Source organism: Lineus longissimus, chromosome 6, assembly GCF_910592395.1.
Source record: "Lineus longissimus chromosome 6, tnLinLong1.2, whole genome shotgun sequence".
Classification (NCBI taxonomy): Eukaryota; Metazoa; Nemertea; class Pilidiophora; order Heteronemertea; family Lineidae; genus Lineus; species Lineus longissimus.
In genome coordinates this window covers 2,229,943-2,246,526 of record NC_088313.1, presented here as the reverse complement: position 1 = coordinate 2,246,526, position 16,584 = coordinate 2,229,943, and the positions used below count along the sequence as shown (strand labels likewise).

General features: G+C 41.0%; 1 protein-coding gene across 24 annotated transcripts in view; it reads left to right on the top strand.

The window, feature by feature from the left end:
• The window catches only part of LOC135489758 (nucleolysin TIAR-like), a 278,040-nt gene that overhangs the window by 209,891 nt on the left and 51,565 nt on the right, over positions 1-16,584 (top strand). For all 24 annotated transcript variants that reach the window (XM_064775256.1, XM_064775255.1, XM_064775254.1 and 21 more), the window contains one exon: positions 8,997-9,054. In XM_064775256.1, coding sequence (XP_064631326.1) covers positions 8,997-9,054 — 58 coding nt within the window. The remainder of the gene's footprint in view (positions 1-8,996; positions 9,055-16,584) is intronic.

Genomic DNA, 16,584 nt, shown 5'->3' with positions numbered 1-16,584 from the left:
CAATCTAAGGATTGTCGTCATGAACGGTGTAATGGCCTGTTTGAATGGAAATGTGCTTTTTAATCGCAGAGCGAATGTGAACCAGTAGAAGTTGCAATGTTTACTGCTGCTTTAGCAATAAGAGAGAAGATGAATAAAATTCAGTTTGTAAGAATTTTGCAATATTTTCTTAGTTTCAGTTAGGTTTCAAACTTTTGCTGGGTAGGTTATATATATTGATTGAACAAGCTCTCACAAATCTATGCACCTAACCAGTGTCCCTGAGAATAAAGACTGGCCAAACTGACTGCAAGTCCTTGAACATTGTTGAAAAACGATTGTTGCTTCTACTGTGTACATCATATATAATAAAGGCCAACACCACAGTTTATGACCAAATAAAATTGACACATCTATGAGGGAATAAGGACCCTAACGACCACCAACATGAGATGCGAACATTTCTTCATCATTATCAGAAGTGGTAGGTGTCTAAGTTGGTACGTTAACGATTTTCTATGCGTGATTATGAGAACGTATTCAGGCATCATAGAACTTTGGGGGGAGGATTACTTCACTTTGGAACTACTCGGATTGCATTTTGCAACTTTCATTAGCAGTGAAATCAAGTCGCGGTTGTTGTTGTTCAGCAACAGAAAAGTGCATATGTGACCCTAGAAAGTCAGGCATTAGAAGTGCTTTCCTTCAATATAATAACGTTGCCTCCAAAATGTTAGAAGTGCATTCTTTCATAATGTTGCCCTCAAAGTGTTAGAAGTGCATTTCTTCAATAACATTACCCTCAAAATGTTAGAAGTGCATTCCTTCAATAACGTTGCCCTCAAAATGTTAGAAGTGCATTCTTTCATAACGTTGCCCTCAAAGTGTCAGAAGTGCTTTCCTTCAATAACGTTGCCCTCAGGCATTATGTTGTAATTTTTATATTATTCCTACTCAATCACATTTGTCCTACAAGTAGTTTAACATTTGCCCTGGGCTCAAGCAGCGAGAATTATGTTGTCAAATCAAATTGATATTTCATGTAGATATCTCACTTTGGCAGCATATAGCTTGGAGCACATGGTTATCGAGTGAGCATCAATATAATTACTTCTCCTGATCACGTTATCTGATCATATGACAGTTTGCCGTCTGATGTAATAATTTGTCTTGTGATATTTTGGTCCTGTGACATTTTGATGGTGCTTGGAAAGAATTTGGAGGTGAAGATATCAAATTTGTGGAGCATCAGATTGTAATCGTTTTACTGTCTTCGGCTTGGGAAACCATTGCTTGAAGTTCAGTTTAGTTTAGATGAACACCTGCCATATACACACCTTATGTGGATTCGTACCAGTACCAGGGCGGGTTCAGGCAAAACTTTCTGTGTCGGCTTCTTCTGGCGCTCAAGCTTTTCCTGTTACAGCAAGACTTGCCTTAGCTTTGCCACAGAGTTTTGCATTGAGCTGTGAGTTGTTTGTTGTCCAACACCAGTCATATCTCATGCTGGCCAGCCGGCCTTCAGCATATATAGGAAGTTCCCATTACCCTTGGTACCCGTTACAACGCAATGATTAGACTCCAGAGCCTCCCGCGGCCATGTTTTACGGCAATGGACATTTTGTGGTCCAGGAATTTTTCCGCTTAATGAGAATTTCACTGCTTGGAATGAATGATTGTGGCGGCATTTGCAGTCAACCTTGTCCCAGGGGATAACTTTGTACTGCTGGCCAATCATTATCGTAATGTTGCAAGCGTGGCCGTAACTTGTACGGAGAAGTATAAAAAATCTGGCGCCGGAAGGTTTAAAAATATTCTGCTGACATTTTCTATTCTTTGTTGTTTCGAGTTCTTCGAGTTCATCTCTCTTGTGATGTTATCTTTAGCGTAAAATACAAATGCAAACAACTCCAACCACTCAGATCCATCAATACTGCCATGAATATCTATGTTTGTCCCCAAACATACGCGCAAGAAATAAAGTGCCAAGTCCCGGAAGATAGATGACATTTTTTATCGCACCTTGCTTTCCCTGTCACCTTGACTGACAATCAAACCTTGCTCCATTGAGAAATGTCCCTTACAACCAATCCGTCTCCTGACGATTCCATGTTTCAGTGTGCACGATCTTTGCACGGACGATGGCATCTGATTGGCAGGCCCCAGGATGCACGCCACAAATATTTCCACCTTGCCGGGATCGAGAGGCCTCTACATTACCCCTACATCATGTCACGATGTTTCTTCTTTAGATAGGCCGAATCAGATCCAACATTTTGTCTTCTCTGCTGACAGCCGTTATTTTTAGTGTCTCTTGACTCAGTTTTGCGTGTCACAGTGCTGTTTGATCTAACATCAGTCATGTGACATACGGCGTTCATGGTCGATACCAAATGATTAGTCTGAAATTTGCTTTCCGTGTCTTTTTTCGAATAGGTGCAAATATTGATGATTTTCTTCCTTATGTTCAGATCCAGATATTGGATATAGGTTTTGCATGAATACAATATTCATGATAGAAAAATTCCACGCCCTCAAATTACAAAAAATCAATTGAGTCAACCTGACATCGCTATGCTTGACATTATGGTCCGACATATCATCTTCCGATTCCCTTAAGTAATTGTTTTCACCTCCGTGTACCTAGAACCCATGTGGAATTGATCTGTTGCCAAAGGCTAGTGGTAAAATGTCTCGACTTCAAAATCAATCAAGCAGCCTTAGTATTTATGTTGCTGTTGTTGTGTGATATTTAAAAAAATTAAAAAGTTAAAAGTTCTATGAAGAGTCGAAGTCCTTAATAACGAACTGACAGCAAGTTAACCTTTTTAAAGATCTGTCCTGAAAGAGATGTCTGAAGTGGTGGTGGTAGACAGTAGCAAGCTGTTAGTTAGTCATCTATTGTTTGCGTTTACGCACAAAATAGATGAGTCTTCAGTAAACATGCTAAATGTAGTCGCTAGCCTAATCGGGCAATTGAGCAAGTGTACTATTAACGACCTGATGAAATTAGAGCCATTTCAATAACAACAACCAGCCTTATTCTTGAAATATATCAGTAGTTGTGCTTTGATCCTCCATTATATCATAGTAGTCCAAACTATATACAAAACAAAACACTGGCCAGTTTTCCCAAAAACAACCAGCCTCATCTAAGCTACATCATACATACATGTTATTGTCTGTACATTAACCCCAGCGTCATATCGGTCTCCCAATCTAAAACCATAGAATATAAGATGAGATGCATTCAGAATGTTGGAGTGACTCGACTCATCTCAAATTGATATTGAACTCTGGGAGATGAACTGTCAGACTAGATTGTTTGCTTGTAAATAATGGAGCTGTGGGATTGGGACAATGGCCTGATTCATACAGATCTGCTTAACCCTTTTGTTTTGTGAGTTGAACTAAACTTCCAAATGCCCGCCTTGATAGGTATGCAGTAGCGCTTCTTAAGAGTGTAGGGCAGAGGGCGTTGCTTCCAACCACAAAATTACCACCAGTGAAAATGACTTAGTGTAATAGAGCTATCGGTGACCTTGGTGAAGTCATTCATCTGCAGTCTCACAACCAGTTATTGAGTAGCTGAGTTGGATGCTCACTGAAATTCAGGCTCTCATCAATGCTGCGGCTTTTTACATTCTTTTAAAACACTCCACCATCAGATCCTACTGCTGACCAGTGACATTAGTGCTGCAGCCTAAAAACGCACTGCTGCGATTCCACTGCCGACCAGTGTACATCATTTTCCTCTCTCTTCTCATTGACTCATTAACCCGAGTCAAGTGGGCAGATCAGCCTCAGCTCCGTCCGCCGTAAGGGCGTTGTAGCTCTCACAGGTCTCATCAATATTCATTCCGCCAGCAGATTGTTTGTTCAAGTTTTTATGGCCAACCCATTTAGCGAAGGTCAGCACTTTTGTGTGTATGTCGTTTTGCCGTCACCTACACCTTGGAGATCTTTGCCGACAGTACCGATGGATGGCTGAGATGCATGTGGTGCTAGCGAGGTTGACTTTCTGTGTATTGCTAAAACAGACGATAGCAGGCGAAGGTGTGTTTTGGGGTTTGCTTAAGAGTCTTCATTGGCACTGGATGTTAGCCTACTGTTGTGTCAAAGAAGAAGTGTGAAAACTACTTCTATACTGACAGTTAAAAGCTTTTTATTGCTCAGAGTACATGCACATATTGTGGGGGTTGGTGTCCCACTGTACATTATCTACAAATTCTAATGTCCATTGGTCCCAGTCCTCCACCTAAGATACTTTATGCTCTAATAAATCTGTCAGGATATTCTAGAGCAAATTGGTCTGCCCACCAAAAGAATGGATGTCGTCATGCTAACATTATGAAACATAATCCCCAGATGATATCTTGAATGGGTCCTGCTCATGCAACATTCAAAACGAATGTGACAGCAAAGGAAATTGATAAATATATTCCATGTCAGGCTGAAACAGTTTTTTTTACTGACAACCATATGTAGTGTGCTCAGCAAGTGCTAAATCGTGTCTGATCAAAATATATAAACCTTGTATTAAGGTGAAAACAAATATCATCAATATTGTACATTTGCAAAAGTATATATTTCGGGCATCTTCGAAGACTGAAGATGAACTTGACTGCAGGTGCTTCAAAATGGTGTCCCATACAACTCAGAGGTATGTTCTTTGTAAAACTCCAACAAAAAAGTGTGTTTTCCTTGTTCAATTCTTGCTAACTGAGGTGTGTCCCCTGTGCAACTCTTGGGTGTGTTCCTTGTGCCAACATAGTGATACCTCTGTTAAACTCTGGTGAATAGATGGACCTCTGTCATGTACAACATAGCGCGGTCAACTTTTTGTCACAAGATGTCAGAATGAGTGACAATTAACATTTTGTTGAAGGAATAAACACTTCCTTTGATAAATGCCTTTAGATGACCAGGTGGTAGTTTACACCTATTCTAATGATAATGCTAACCCAGTTGGTCCTCCCATTGTATTCTTCACTAGCCAAACACATGTTTTCATGTGGGAACGACATTCTATACATTATCCATCATGAGAGCAACAGTAAAGTCCCTCATGTACACTCTATACCATTCTAACTAAGACCACAAATGATACTGGTATGACAATTGATGACGTGTCCATTCCTGGTCATGTCTGACTGGAATGCACAGTATTATAATCTGCGTATCAATTGTACAGATGGCAGTCCAACTGTATATTTATATCATTTTCTCCGTAGCGAGCGAGGCCGGCAAATTATGGCTTTTCTGATAGTTTGTGACTGAGAATGGAAAGAGGGGATCTGTGGTCTCATGCCAGTCATGCACGGAGTGTATCATGAGATTTATATATGATTTAGTATTGATATGAAACAGTGTAGAGCAGGTTTTGCCCTCATGAGAGGCTTATGTAATGATTTACTGCAAGGAACTTGTCAATTTCTACTGGGAAGAGAGTTCATAGTGTGTTACAAAATGACTTTAATCTAGTGAGTAACACACTCTTCAACATTGAGTTTGTAAGCTGCCAAATTGGTGGGTACAAATTCTGAATATTTTTGTTGAATATCATCTGATAAAAAATCTCTGGCCTATAGAGTGCAAGCAGGTCTCATTATTGTCAAGTCTGTAAAGCTCCTCAATGTTGACCAATTTCCAAGTCATTTCCACCACTGGAAGCATGAATGAAGAAAACTGGAATGAACTTGGTACGAAAGGTCATTCCATCAATAGCTGAATTAGCTGTTAAGATTGAATCTTCTCATGATCAAGCAAAAGTTTCATACATCTCCCTGTGCAGTACTAAAATGGGAAATGAAGCTAAGCTATCAAATATTCCATCAATAGCAGAATTAGCGGTAATGGGCGAGTCTCCCCATGACCTGGTCCCAGTTTTACGCACATCCCTAGCTCTTGTATGAATAGCCTAAATCATCTTATGGGAAATTACGAAAAAACGTAATCGTCGCTGATCGACATCACAAAGCAGCTTATGACATCATCTATGAGATCCACTAAGTTCATCGTTTGAGTGTTCAAGTCAAAGGCCAACTACGATCTGTAGTAGTTTGATGTTGATCGAGAGTTTTTTACGCGATAATTGGACCAAATGGAGTTCATTATTAGCTATTGAGCAAAAATACGCATGCAGCCCCCATGGTGCAAGCTCAGTTGAAATGCTGTTGGAATTGTAAGGAATTATCCAATGCTGACTTCCAGTTGTTCCGGAATTGGATTGATATTATAACCAGATACTTGATTGGAACGTACTTTTGCTCAAATTCCCATTTCGCGCGATGGGGTAGGCAAATGTGGGCGTGTCTGCTCTAACGGTAAACAGTGAGTGAATGTGACACTCAAATGTATCACCAGATGCCGGTAATAATGTACTTAATTCATTTCCTTCATCAGTCTAGTCATGAAAATGAACCATAATATTGTATATTTATTTGATTCAAACTTTCCAATGATGTCTCAATGCCCTCATTCTAGGACACACAATACTATATTGCGATCAATTCATATAATAGAACAGTAGGCAGCAAGCAGCATATCAGAGTGTTTCTATGCCATGTTGGTTGAAGTACCTTCCTGTTCTGTATCATGCACATAATAAACTTCCTTAGAACTGCTTTACTTGTGAATATATTGGCTGCATAAAGTGGTCAGTCTCCTGTTTCAGCGAGTTGAAATGCCAATCTTCTGACATTACATACACAAGCATGACACTATCAATCATGCAGGCTTAGACCTGTGGCAGTAAGAGGTGGAGATCTGGTCATGTTACTGCAAATAATATTGGAGTTTTGCAGAAAAATAACTGTATTACTGCCGAGATCATAGTATGGGGACAGCTGTTATCATGGTTGCCCGCCCAGTGTACTATGGCGTATTAAAAAAATCCTGATGATGCACTTTTCCTCTCTGATTCTCTTCTAACCATAATCAATAGATCGTATCAGTTTGATTGTTTTCAGGCACGTTTCTGACCTATTTGGCAAACTTACCATGAGAAATAAAATGTTTAGGAATCAGTTGCTTGGGTTATTGAGTGCAGTGAGATAGTGCGTGACTTCTGACTTATGACATTTGCTATCATGAGTGGGAGGGTTTGTAACTGCGACAACTTCACTTGCAAGTACACCAAGGATGTATAGTAATGTCAAACATTCGATAAAAAAATGTAGCGTTGGCCGGGGGTTGAACCCACTGGAATTGCAGGAGAAGTCTTTCTTTCTCAAAACGCTGGGATGCGAAGCCAGACATTATGATCTTCACAAGTCTTTTGATGTGTCTCATCTTTAATCAGGGAACATCATCAATCTTAAACAATATAGACAAGGAATCACCCTCACATTTATGTGATTCGTGAACTCAGTTCTGAAGGTTAATGAAGGGTATCAGTGATCTGGTTCAAAGCTCTCAGAGATCGGGACATATTTACCCAATTGCTATAATGGCCATCAACTTGGACCAAATGTGATTAAACCTCCCATGGGACAGTGCCATATTGACATGGAACCTGCGTCGTGTGGCGCTGATGGTCGCGCTTGCACCGTTCATCTATTGGTTGGCCTCCCTCTGGGAATAGGACCAGAAATAGCAGACGGGTCAGTGGCATTCTCCAAGAGAGTCTCTGGTCCTTTTCCGAAGTTCGTTTAATCAAAAATCCATATGATATTGCCTGGTTGATTCCTGGTCGTTCTTCCTCTCATGGGAAGGCGCGATGACGTGTGCTCAAGGAACTAGTCAAGAGATAATGAAATTTTATGAGCATGGGGTCCGATTGACATCAGTTCGTGTTAGCTGCACGGTACCAAGAATTAATAAAGATTGAGTCTTTATTAATTCTCTACGGTACTTGTACCTTTTGTTCACAAAATGTTTTGATATTCGTAGTCTATTCCTTGTTTTCAATTTCTCAGATCGATTGAATCTCCAATATACATTCTCAATTTCTGATATATATTGTATAATAACATATTTTTGTAGTGTTCCGTGCAGATGTCCAATACAAACCGGGATAATGAAATATAATAAACTGGGGATTCTTGCAGCTAAATTAAACTTGGCAGCCACACGGTGTGCAGTAGGCTGTCATGTCAAGCCCATTTAGTCGGCGATATTTGAACAGGACGCTTCGATTATTGATACAATTTTGCTGAAGTTTCATTCAGACGCCAGCAATAGTAAACATTGACTTATTTGCTTCATTGAGTTGAACTAGCTGTTTTCTGGATATTCAGGTTGCATGTCATTTCATGGACTGCACGTCTGTGTGCAGAAATGCACTTCAGTATACTGTGCATCATTCATACATTCAATATCCTTGGCAGTTTTGATCAAATATTGCTGCTTCACTCAAAATGAATACTTGGCGAGCATGGCAAACATTGTTACATCAGAGAAATCATGCTACATGTAGCTACAAAATACAAGTTAATAATGGCAAGCTTGACTTGAAATCATTACATAATTGCATGTACACGTTACATTTTACGTTACACTGCCCATTGCCTGGTGAATTGCATTATACACTACTTGGAATTCTTGATGCAGAGTTAAGGTTGTCATGAAGCCAGTGTCAAGATTGACTGGCGTAATCTATGATTTAGAGCTCATTCTATGGGTGAAATATTCATGGGATAAGTGTGACAATCGTTTCACCTCATAGACGAGCATCTATTATTCAAGAATGAATTACGTATTCTCGACAGGAACACTACTAGAAGATGTTATTGAGTAAGAATGTACTATATGCACTGTTATATTTTATTGTACTATATATCTTCATGTACTATCGTTATTCAGAACACATTGCCTTTCAAATTACGTCATTGTGTATTCAGCTTATACCTTTTCAGGTACTGAGCCGTACTTCAACCCCATACAATACCCATTACACCTCATACATTACCTCCATTACATTATCCATTATACCGCATACCTTATTTCGATTACATTACCCATTATACTGCATACCTTACCTACATTACAATTTTCTGAAATCTTTACCTTTGCAGGAAATGAAGGTGAACTGGGCGACGTCACCGGGAAACCAACAAAAACAAGACACAAGTAGTAAGTAATCTATTTCAGTACACTGGTTTAATCTCGATTTCAAATGATCCGTGTATAACTGATAATGCCATGACTGGACAGTTTTCAGATTAAGCATGACTGTGCACTTTTTGTCTTCATCGTGAATCTCTCTTCTAGTGCAATAGGATTCAAACAGTAACGTGAAGATACGTTACATTCCACACAATGAATGTTGATTGCCTGTAAAAGAGCATTCACCAGCTAACATGCACTGATGTTAAATTTGGGATCTGTCCATTGGCATTGTCTATTTAAATGTCACAACTTTTGATTTCAGGGAGTTAGTGGTTTCAGGGTTTGAAGGGTCATTATATTGTGAGGTTTCAAAGTTTTGTCAATTCATGAGGTCTTCGACTAGTCCAATCTTTAGCTTTAAGGCCTCTGTTCTTTTAGATTTTGATCAGTTAACTTGTGTCGTCTACTTTTGTGAGGTTTCAGAGTTTGGTCAGTCGGTGAGATTTTCACTCGTTGGAGATACATTGGTTTAGATTTTGGTTTTTAATAGTGAATTTGTATCATGTACTTTTCTTTTATGAAGACCATTTTGATCGATCATGTTGATGTAGATATCAGCTCTGCTGAACCATCTGCTTCTCAGATTTTTATTGCTCGGCTTTTCATTGAGTTGAATTTGTTGGATAACGCTACAATGATGAATTGTACTATAGTTTCAACTGTCTGTTGCTGGATTTAAGGCTCGACGTTTGAAATGTTCATGAGGGATTTGAGCATTGGGGCTGTGCCTGGTGTTAGTGTCTAATACCCCCTGGTGGCATGTGATATCAATCATGGTCTATGTTTGATCAATCAGGGAGAGCAACAATTCTACAAAATAAACTTTTGCGAGATTAAGTAGGCTTGTAGTTTGGCCACCATCTTCTCCATTACACTTATCTGGTTTGGACAAAATTCAAGCAGAGCGCCAGGCCCTTGGGCCTCTTGTTGTCGGTACGGCAAGCAGAATACATCTATGACCACCACTACATCGAATCGATGATTCACCTAAATGAAGCAGACCGAACCATAAAATGAGCCCCAAGACACCTTCGGTAAAGATCAAATCAGAAAAAACTAGACCATTCCTGACTAGAATGGAGCAACCGAGTAGTAAAAACCTGATTGTTGTGATGGTCATGTTTGTGGCATCAACCAAACACATGTATGATGGCACATATAGAACGGACCATTCTCCTAAATTGAGCGGCCCAAACCGCAAAACAAGCCCAGAACAACCCAAGGCTATTGGTAGCGACCATAATCAATCACCATTGGTTCAGCCATCTAATACCACATAAAAACACCCATCGAATACAAAATACTGATCGCGGTCCATGCCAAAAACAATTCATGAAGCAGACATCTGTTCGGGGAGACCCAACTCATGATAAATAACTGTATGTGCCAGAAAAACAAAATGAGGATAAAAATACTTATCGTTGTGCTTTTTAGTGCATTGTTAGATTATCTAAAGGAGGAATCTCTACTAATGATGCGATTGGCATCACCCTAAGACTACTAATACCGCCAGTACGATTGCTCATGACACTGTGTGTTATTGTACATTTGGATTTGGCAAATATTGTGAGAGTTGACATTTGAGATGTCTGGTCGGGCTTGACCAGTAATCACCCAAAGGGATCGTGCGGTACTTCCCTACATATTTGCTAAGTGTGATCGGAGTAATGAACACCATTTTGTAGCCAAATTGCTCATTAGTCCATTGACCATCCAAGTAGAACATCAATAATTGTCGTTCACGTCCGACAAGGGTCGGCAGAATGAATACCAAGCTTCTGATAGGACTGCAACACTTTACATAGATTCACAATAGATATCAGAACTAATTGATGGTTCGATGGCATCCGTAGATTATCCAGATATGAATTTTGAAGCAACGGATGACCAATTCATCTATACCGAAAGACAAGTGTGCTGTTTACTTTTGAAATACCTTATTCTCAGTACATTGCTGATGTTGTCCGTTGACAAATGCATTGTGTAGGTGGTTTCGCCCCTGGATGTATGATGTAAAATTCTCTACGAGATTTTGACGTGTTCTCTTTACTTCAGCTTAGAAAGGACAGAATCTGACAGTCAAGTATGAATTGCTCACCAGCCAGTCAGTGCCGATGAGTTACCATATGCAGTAGTTACAAAAATGCTGGTAGGCTGATTGGAGAGCTGCGTTGCCTTTCTAGTAAAGTCCATCGAGTTGATGCTTCTACAATCAACGATTGAGTTCCATGAAGTACCTTTGGATATGGAGGATTCCTACACGATGTTTCCTTGCATACACTCAAAAAGATGAGCACTACAACAATAACTGCTTAGTCATAATTTCATCGGCGCATATATTTCGTAAACCAGATTATCACAGAATGCGGGATAAGGAGCACTTAGTGGAGAAACAAGCAGCAATAATTGGTGCATTAGCCCGATGTTTAACTAAATCAATTAGCTCCTGGTTTAATGCGCCAACGTATCCCTAGTGAACGACTTTCTAAACGAAGCTCTAGTACTCCCTAATACTCATCGCAGGACGTGCGAGTTTGTGGGATATGTTATGAGTGGTCATGGGCGTAATTGGGAAACATGCCGAGATAATGGCGTACATCCTGCGCATTTCACGATACACCGTAATGCAGTGTTGTTGATGTGACCGGTTGTTGGCGAGGACTCCAATATGGGGCAGCTAAGGGTATCACTAATTGGTGAATATGCATGATGTTACTGTTTGAACACTGAGGCACAGTTGCGTCTGGCCTCAAGTTTTCTAACTGACTGACTTTTGGAAAGCTGCCACCAAATGGCACAATAGCAGAAACATACTTCAAGAAACCCAGGGTCAGTTTGTGGGCCAGGGTTCTCTACAGGATTTTCTCAAGGAAGGGTGAATAGTACCCTATTGCTATTCAAGAAGTTTTGCCAGTGTATGACACAAGGTAGGGTGGCCAGCAATTTAAGGTAGGGTGGCCTATCGGAACCCATTTAGAGCTCGGTAGGGTAGCTTCTTTTAGGTAGGGTGGTAAGCTGCCGAGGTAGGGTGGGCCGCCATGACAAATGGCCTTGTGGAGAACACTAATGAGCATATGTAGTTTCAAGTTAGAAAGTATCATCGAGGGCTCATGGATCTTTCTTTATTACAATCAGTCATCATTCTTTATTACCATCACCAGAGAGTCACTCTCATTTCGATGTTGAAATTGAAGTCCTTCATAGCTGTCATTAAACTCCGTACAGCTGGTGGTGCAGGCAAGGTCCCTTGACTGAACCTCCTCTCTCACGCTTGCCAGGCAGTCAGTGAAGGGTTAAGCATGAAACACGATGCATACGATGAATGGTGCTTTAGCAAGAGTAAAAGCTTCCTTACAAACTGTATCAGAGAACGACAGCCGCACAGAAGATCAAAGGGTGATTTTTTTTACGTCTTAGATACTTTGACATGATTTAGTCTGGACTGAGCTGTCTATATAGATCAAATTTTTTGTGCGTTTATAGAGGAAAGAAAGGCCGTATAGCAAATGCAAAATGCTTATGTCTGAGAAATCTATTGGGGATCCCCCTGGTAAATCCGCCGGTTGAATTAAGGAAGGCTGTCTGGTGTACTGAGCTCTGTCAGGAGTCTTCAAGACTCTAATGGTAGCAGAACATTACAAGGGGTGACTTAGAATAATGGGCTAACTTTGAACAACCAACCACAGACATTTCTCATCACAACAATTCTTTCTGGGGGGTGTTGAAAGTAACCCTATGTTTCAAAGTCACCCCACAGTCCCGTGTTTACTGAAAAATTTAGATTGGTAGTCTGTCACATATCAAAGGAAGTGATGATTGCTTCAACCCTTACAAGATAAAAGGGAGGACAAGCCCACGAGGGATAAACGAAAACACTCCCAACATCGTAGACAACCATGAGACCAGTCTCCACTTTGTGTAACACCTCTGAGGGTGCTTCAGCTTGCGATCTATACCCGACGGCTTCAGAGAATACAAAGTGGAAGAGGTCGAGTGGGCTGGCCACTTCTCCTAACCCAAGGGACAAGCAAAAATATCCCAATGTCAGAAAGTAATGGACCGTCCATTCGTTTATATCAGGCAATTGTTTTTCAACACAGCAAGACACTTAATTCATTAATTTCTGCAACTGCTGTGGTCAGTATTAGTCTCTTCGGAGTGGTAGAGCTGCACGGCGGCCGTCTGTCACTGTGCGGATCAATGGAAACCATCCATCTGAAGTTTTTTAGCGGTAGTTTCTTTCCTGCAGAGCATTAGGGAAAGTAACTATAGGTTTAGTCCCGTTGGGCATTGATGCTTTAGTTTGAGGGTTGAAGGAGCTTGATTGCTGAGTGAGAGACCCCAGACCTATTTGGCTTTTAGAGTCACCCAACTCCAAAGGATGCTCTTAACATGTACTGCTTGGCGGCCGTCGACCCTTGCCACCCATAGCAGAAGGTCACTCTAATCTCTTGCAACGGTAACAACACAAACAATTCAATGCTTTACTAGGATTGTCAAGATATTCATGTCACAGATCTGCATCCTTGTGGCTTGGCTGACCTGACCTGTGTCAGGCTTGCAGTGCCTGAAATTTGGTCTTGTGAGATTTCTCGAGATTCATTCAAACCTCTACACTGTTCATGATATATATAAAAGAGTACCTGCCTTGGTATATACCCCAATAAAGACTTCCCTGCCCATGCTGATGGTTACGTGAGACCACCGATACCCTAACCTTACTAACCTGATCAATACTTAAACGTGCCAAATGGGTTGACAGCTCCCCAAGACCAGTCACCGTCCTATCGTTAGACACCAAGGTAAGGTGATAGTCCTCGGCAATGAGAAAAAGTCGGTTGGAAAAATGTCCTCAGGTGACAAAGTGTGACATGAAGTGGAGAGATAGTGTCAGGCAATGGTGTATAATGGCAGCGACATTCCTCAGAGTGCATGTTGTACGTCATTCGCTACGAGGTGTCAGGGCATAAAAACTGGCTGCATGTCTCCGCCTTGATGCTGCAGTTTATGTAGTGAACGAGATAATCGACTAAACGCTACCAGTCAGTGTCAGTACACCCTACTTTGGTGCAAAACAGATCGTAAATGCACCATTTATATCAGCATGAGGTGACCAAGGTTAGGTGATCATCCTTGGAAAGATAAAAATAATACTAGGACACCTTCCAGGTGTCAAAGTGGGACATTGGGTGAAAGAAATGTCAGTGTCATTATTTCAGAGTGCATGTTCTGCGTCATTGGTACAGCGGTGTCAGGCAATCTAAAAACGGTGAGCTGTGTTTGGGGAATATGCTGCAGATTTGATGCTGTGGACGAGAGCATCTGCCAATACCTCAACTCCATAAATATCTTTAGACAATGCATAGATCACACTGTACTCATCATTCAACCACAGACAGATACACCATTTATTGGAATCTCAGCGATGTCCTTTTCCAAGGAATGTCCGCCAACAGCCGTCAATATGGACAACAGCCGTAATCATCCCAAGTAAACAGCCATATATCATTGACCTGGAGTGATATCAGAGATCCTTGTGTCGCATCAGATCATTCTAAGGCGCGTCAGGTTTTCAACGGACATCATGTTCAACATGTGATACAGGGGTTGAATATCTGCTGTGACCTGTCAAATACAGCGTGTTCAGAATGACGTTTTCATGTAGATATTCAACCTGATATCGTTGAAACTGGCAATTTCTTTTCTTGGAAGTTCTGATTTCCGTGATTAACAAGAAATTCCCTCTGTGCTTTGCTCTTGGCTCCTAGTCTTGATTTGGCTTGATTCACTTCAGAAGTGTGACGTGTGACCCTGAAGTTGGCAGATGATCCCTTTGCTTGTTAGCGACTTAATATCTCATGGCCCAGTTGTCCAAAACGAGTAAATCCCAAACTTACTTTCTATTTTATTTGACTCAACTGAAAGATAGAAGAAGAGGGTCATTGCCAAGTTGCTGACTTCCCTTGGTTTAGGGACCAGGTCCGGTCTTAAAGTACTTGACAGCAGTAGAGTGGTGTCCTCACTCTGGCTGGAGCATCAAGAAGCTAGGGTCATATACTGCTCTTGATTTAGGTGGGGTTGTCCAGTTTGGGCCTAAACTAAACCCAGCAGCAACCTACATCAAAATGTAATGATAAAACCAAACTAAATTGACATCATTCAGAGCTCCCTGATCTGTGAGTTGCACTTTCCGCATCCCAAGTCGTTATTTCAAGCAAAATGTATCACTTTCAGCAGCCTTCAGTGGGAATTTAGTCAGTCTTTGTCGAGTCTATTTCACACCAGCAGAAACTCGCCATTTGTATGCATCACCATAAATCCTTCGCATCAATCTCCCCGAAGTTTTTTTCGTGATCTAATTCCTATGTATATCCAACATACCAGAAGTTTTTTCCGCGGGTATGTAATCAACAAACTAGGCGCCAGGAGACTGTTTGGTCGATGATGCCAACTCGAATAGAGTGTAAATATCGTCATTACCCCCACAGCAGGTGCTCGGCAGTCCAATAGACATTATGAATGCCAAGACGAGTGGAGCTGGGATACGCCATCCTTGGCTATGAAAAATTCTCTTGCTGCAGCTGGGAGATCATGATGTGAAGCTGGTAAAAAGTGTTTTGGGGTGATCTTGCTTTTTGACATGGTCTGGGTCCAGTGGTTGATATGCTTTAATTGCCACTTTCTTATGTTATTTAGCAAAAAACATTCAAAGATTGCTTTATGATAGAAACTTATTAATTTCTAACACTTTCCTCTGAGATCCACTAAAACGCCAACATGATGAGGTGAATAACCAATTAATGATGTTGTGGAACAATTTGTCTCATGTCAGTTACAGGCCCCTCGCCATCTCGTTCTCATTGGTTATGTGATAACAAAAGGATGGAGTTAAACCATGTCAGGCAAGGAAACCAGTATAGTTATAGCTGTATATCTCCTGCGGTGGTTCCTAAGTCACCCACTGTCCATGATTTCATCATCCACTCTCGGAATTTAGTTTTGCAAGCCCGATGGTAAAATTGCTGTCGGCTATATTGACTAGAACGATACTCTTCGCTTTCCGTGAAAGGTTGTTTTCAGCCCCTGACTTCATTCTGGGTAACTTGTGCGCCTACGCATGTAGCGTCTCACAAAGCTGAAGGATACCTCCAGTATATTTGTATGTATTAGATATTGGCAAAGTACCAGCAACATTCCCGTGTCCATCCCCGATGTAATGCTATCCACCATGTCAATGGGTATCAGGTTATAGTCACTGTGAACATGAACTGGGATGTACACAGTACAGTTTATTAGGAACCTCTAGTTCACAGAGCAGACAATTTTACTTTACATTTGTTGAGTGGGGACTAATCTGAATCCACAAGAGAAAGGCTACCGTGGGCCATGAAGTTTTCCCAACCTTTTTAGCCCTTCAAGGTAGGACATGGCCTTTAATCAGTCCAAGTTGAAAAATTGCCCAGTGCCCACGACAGGGTTAAATCCCATTAATCA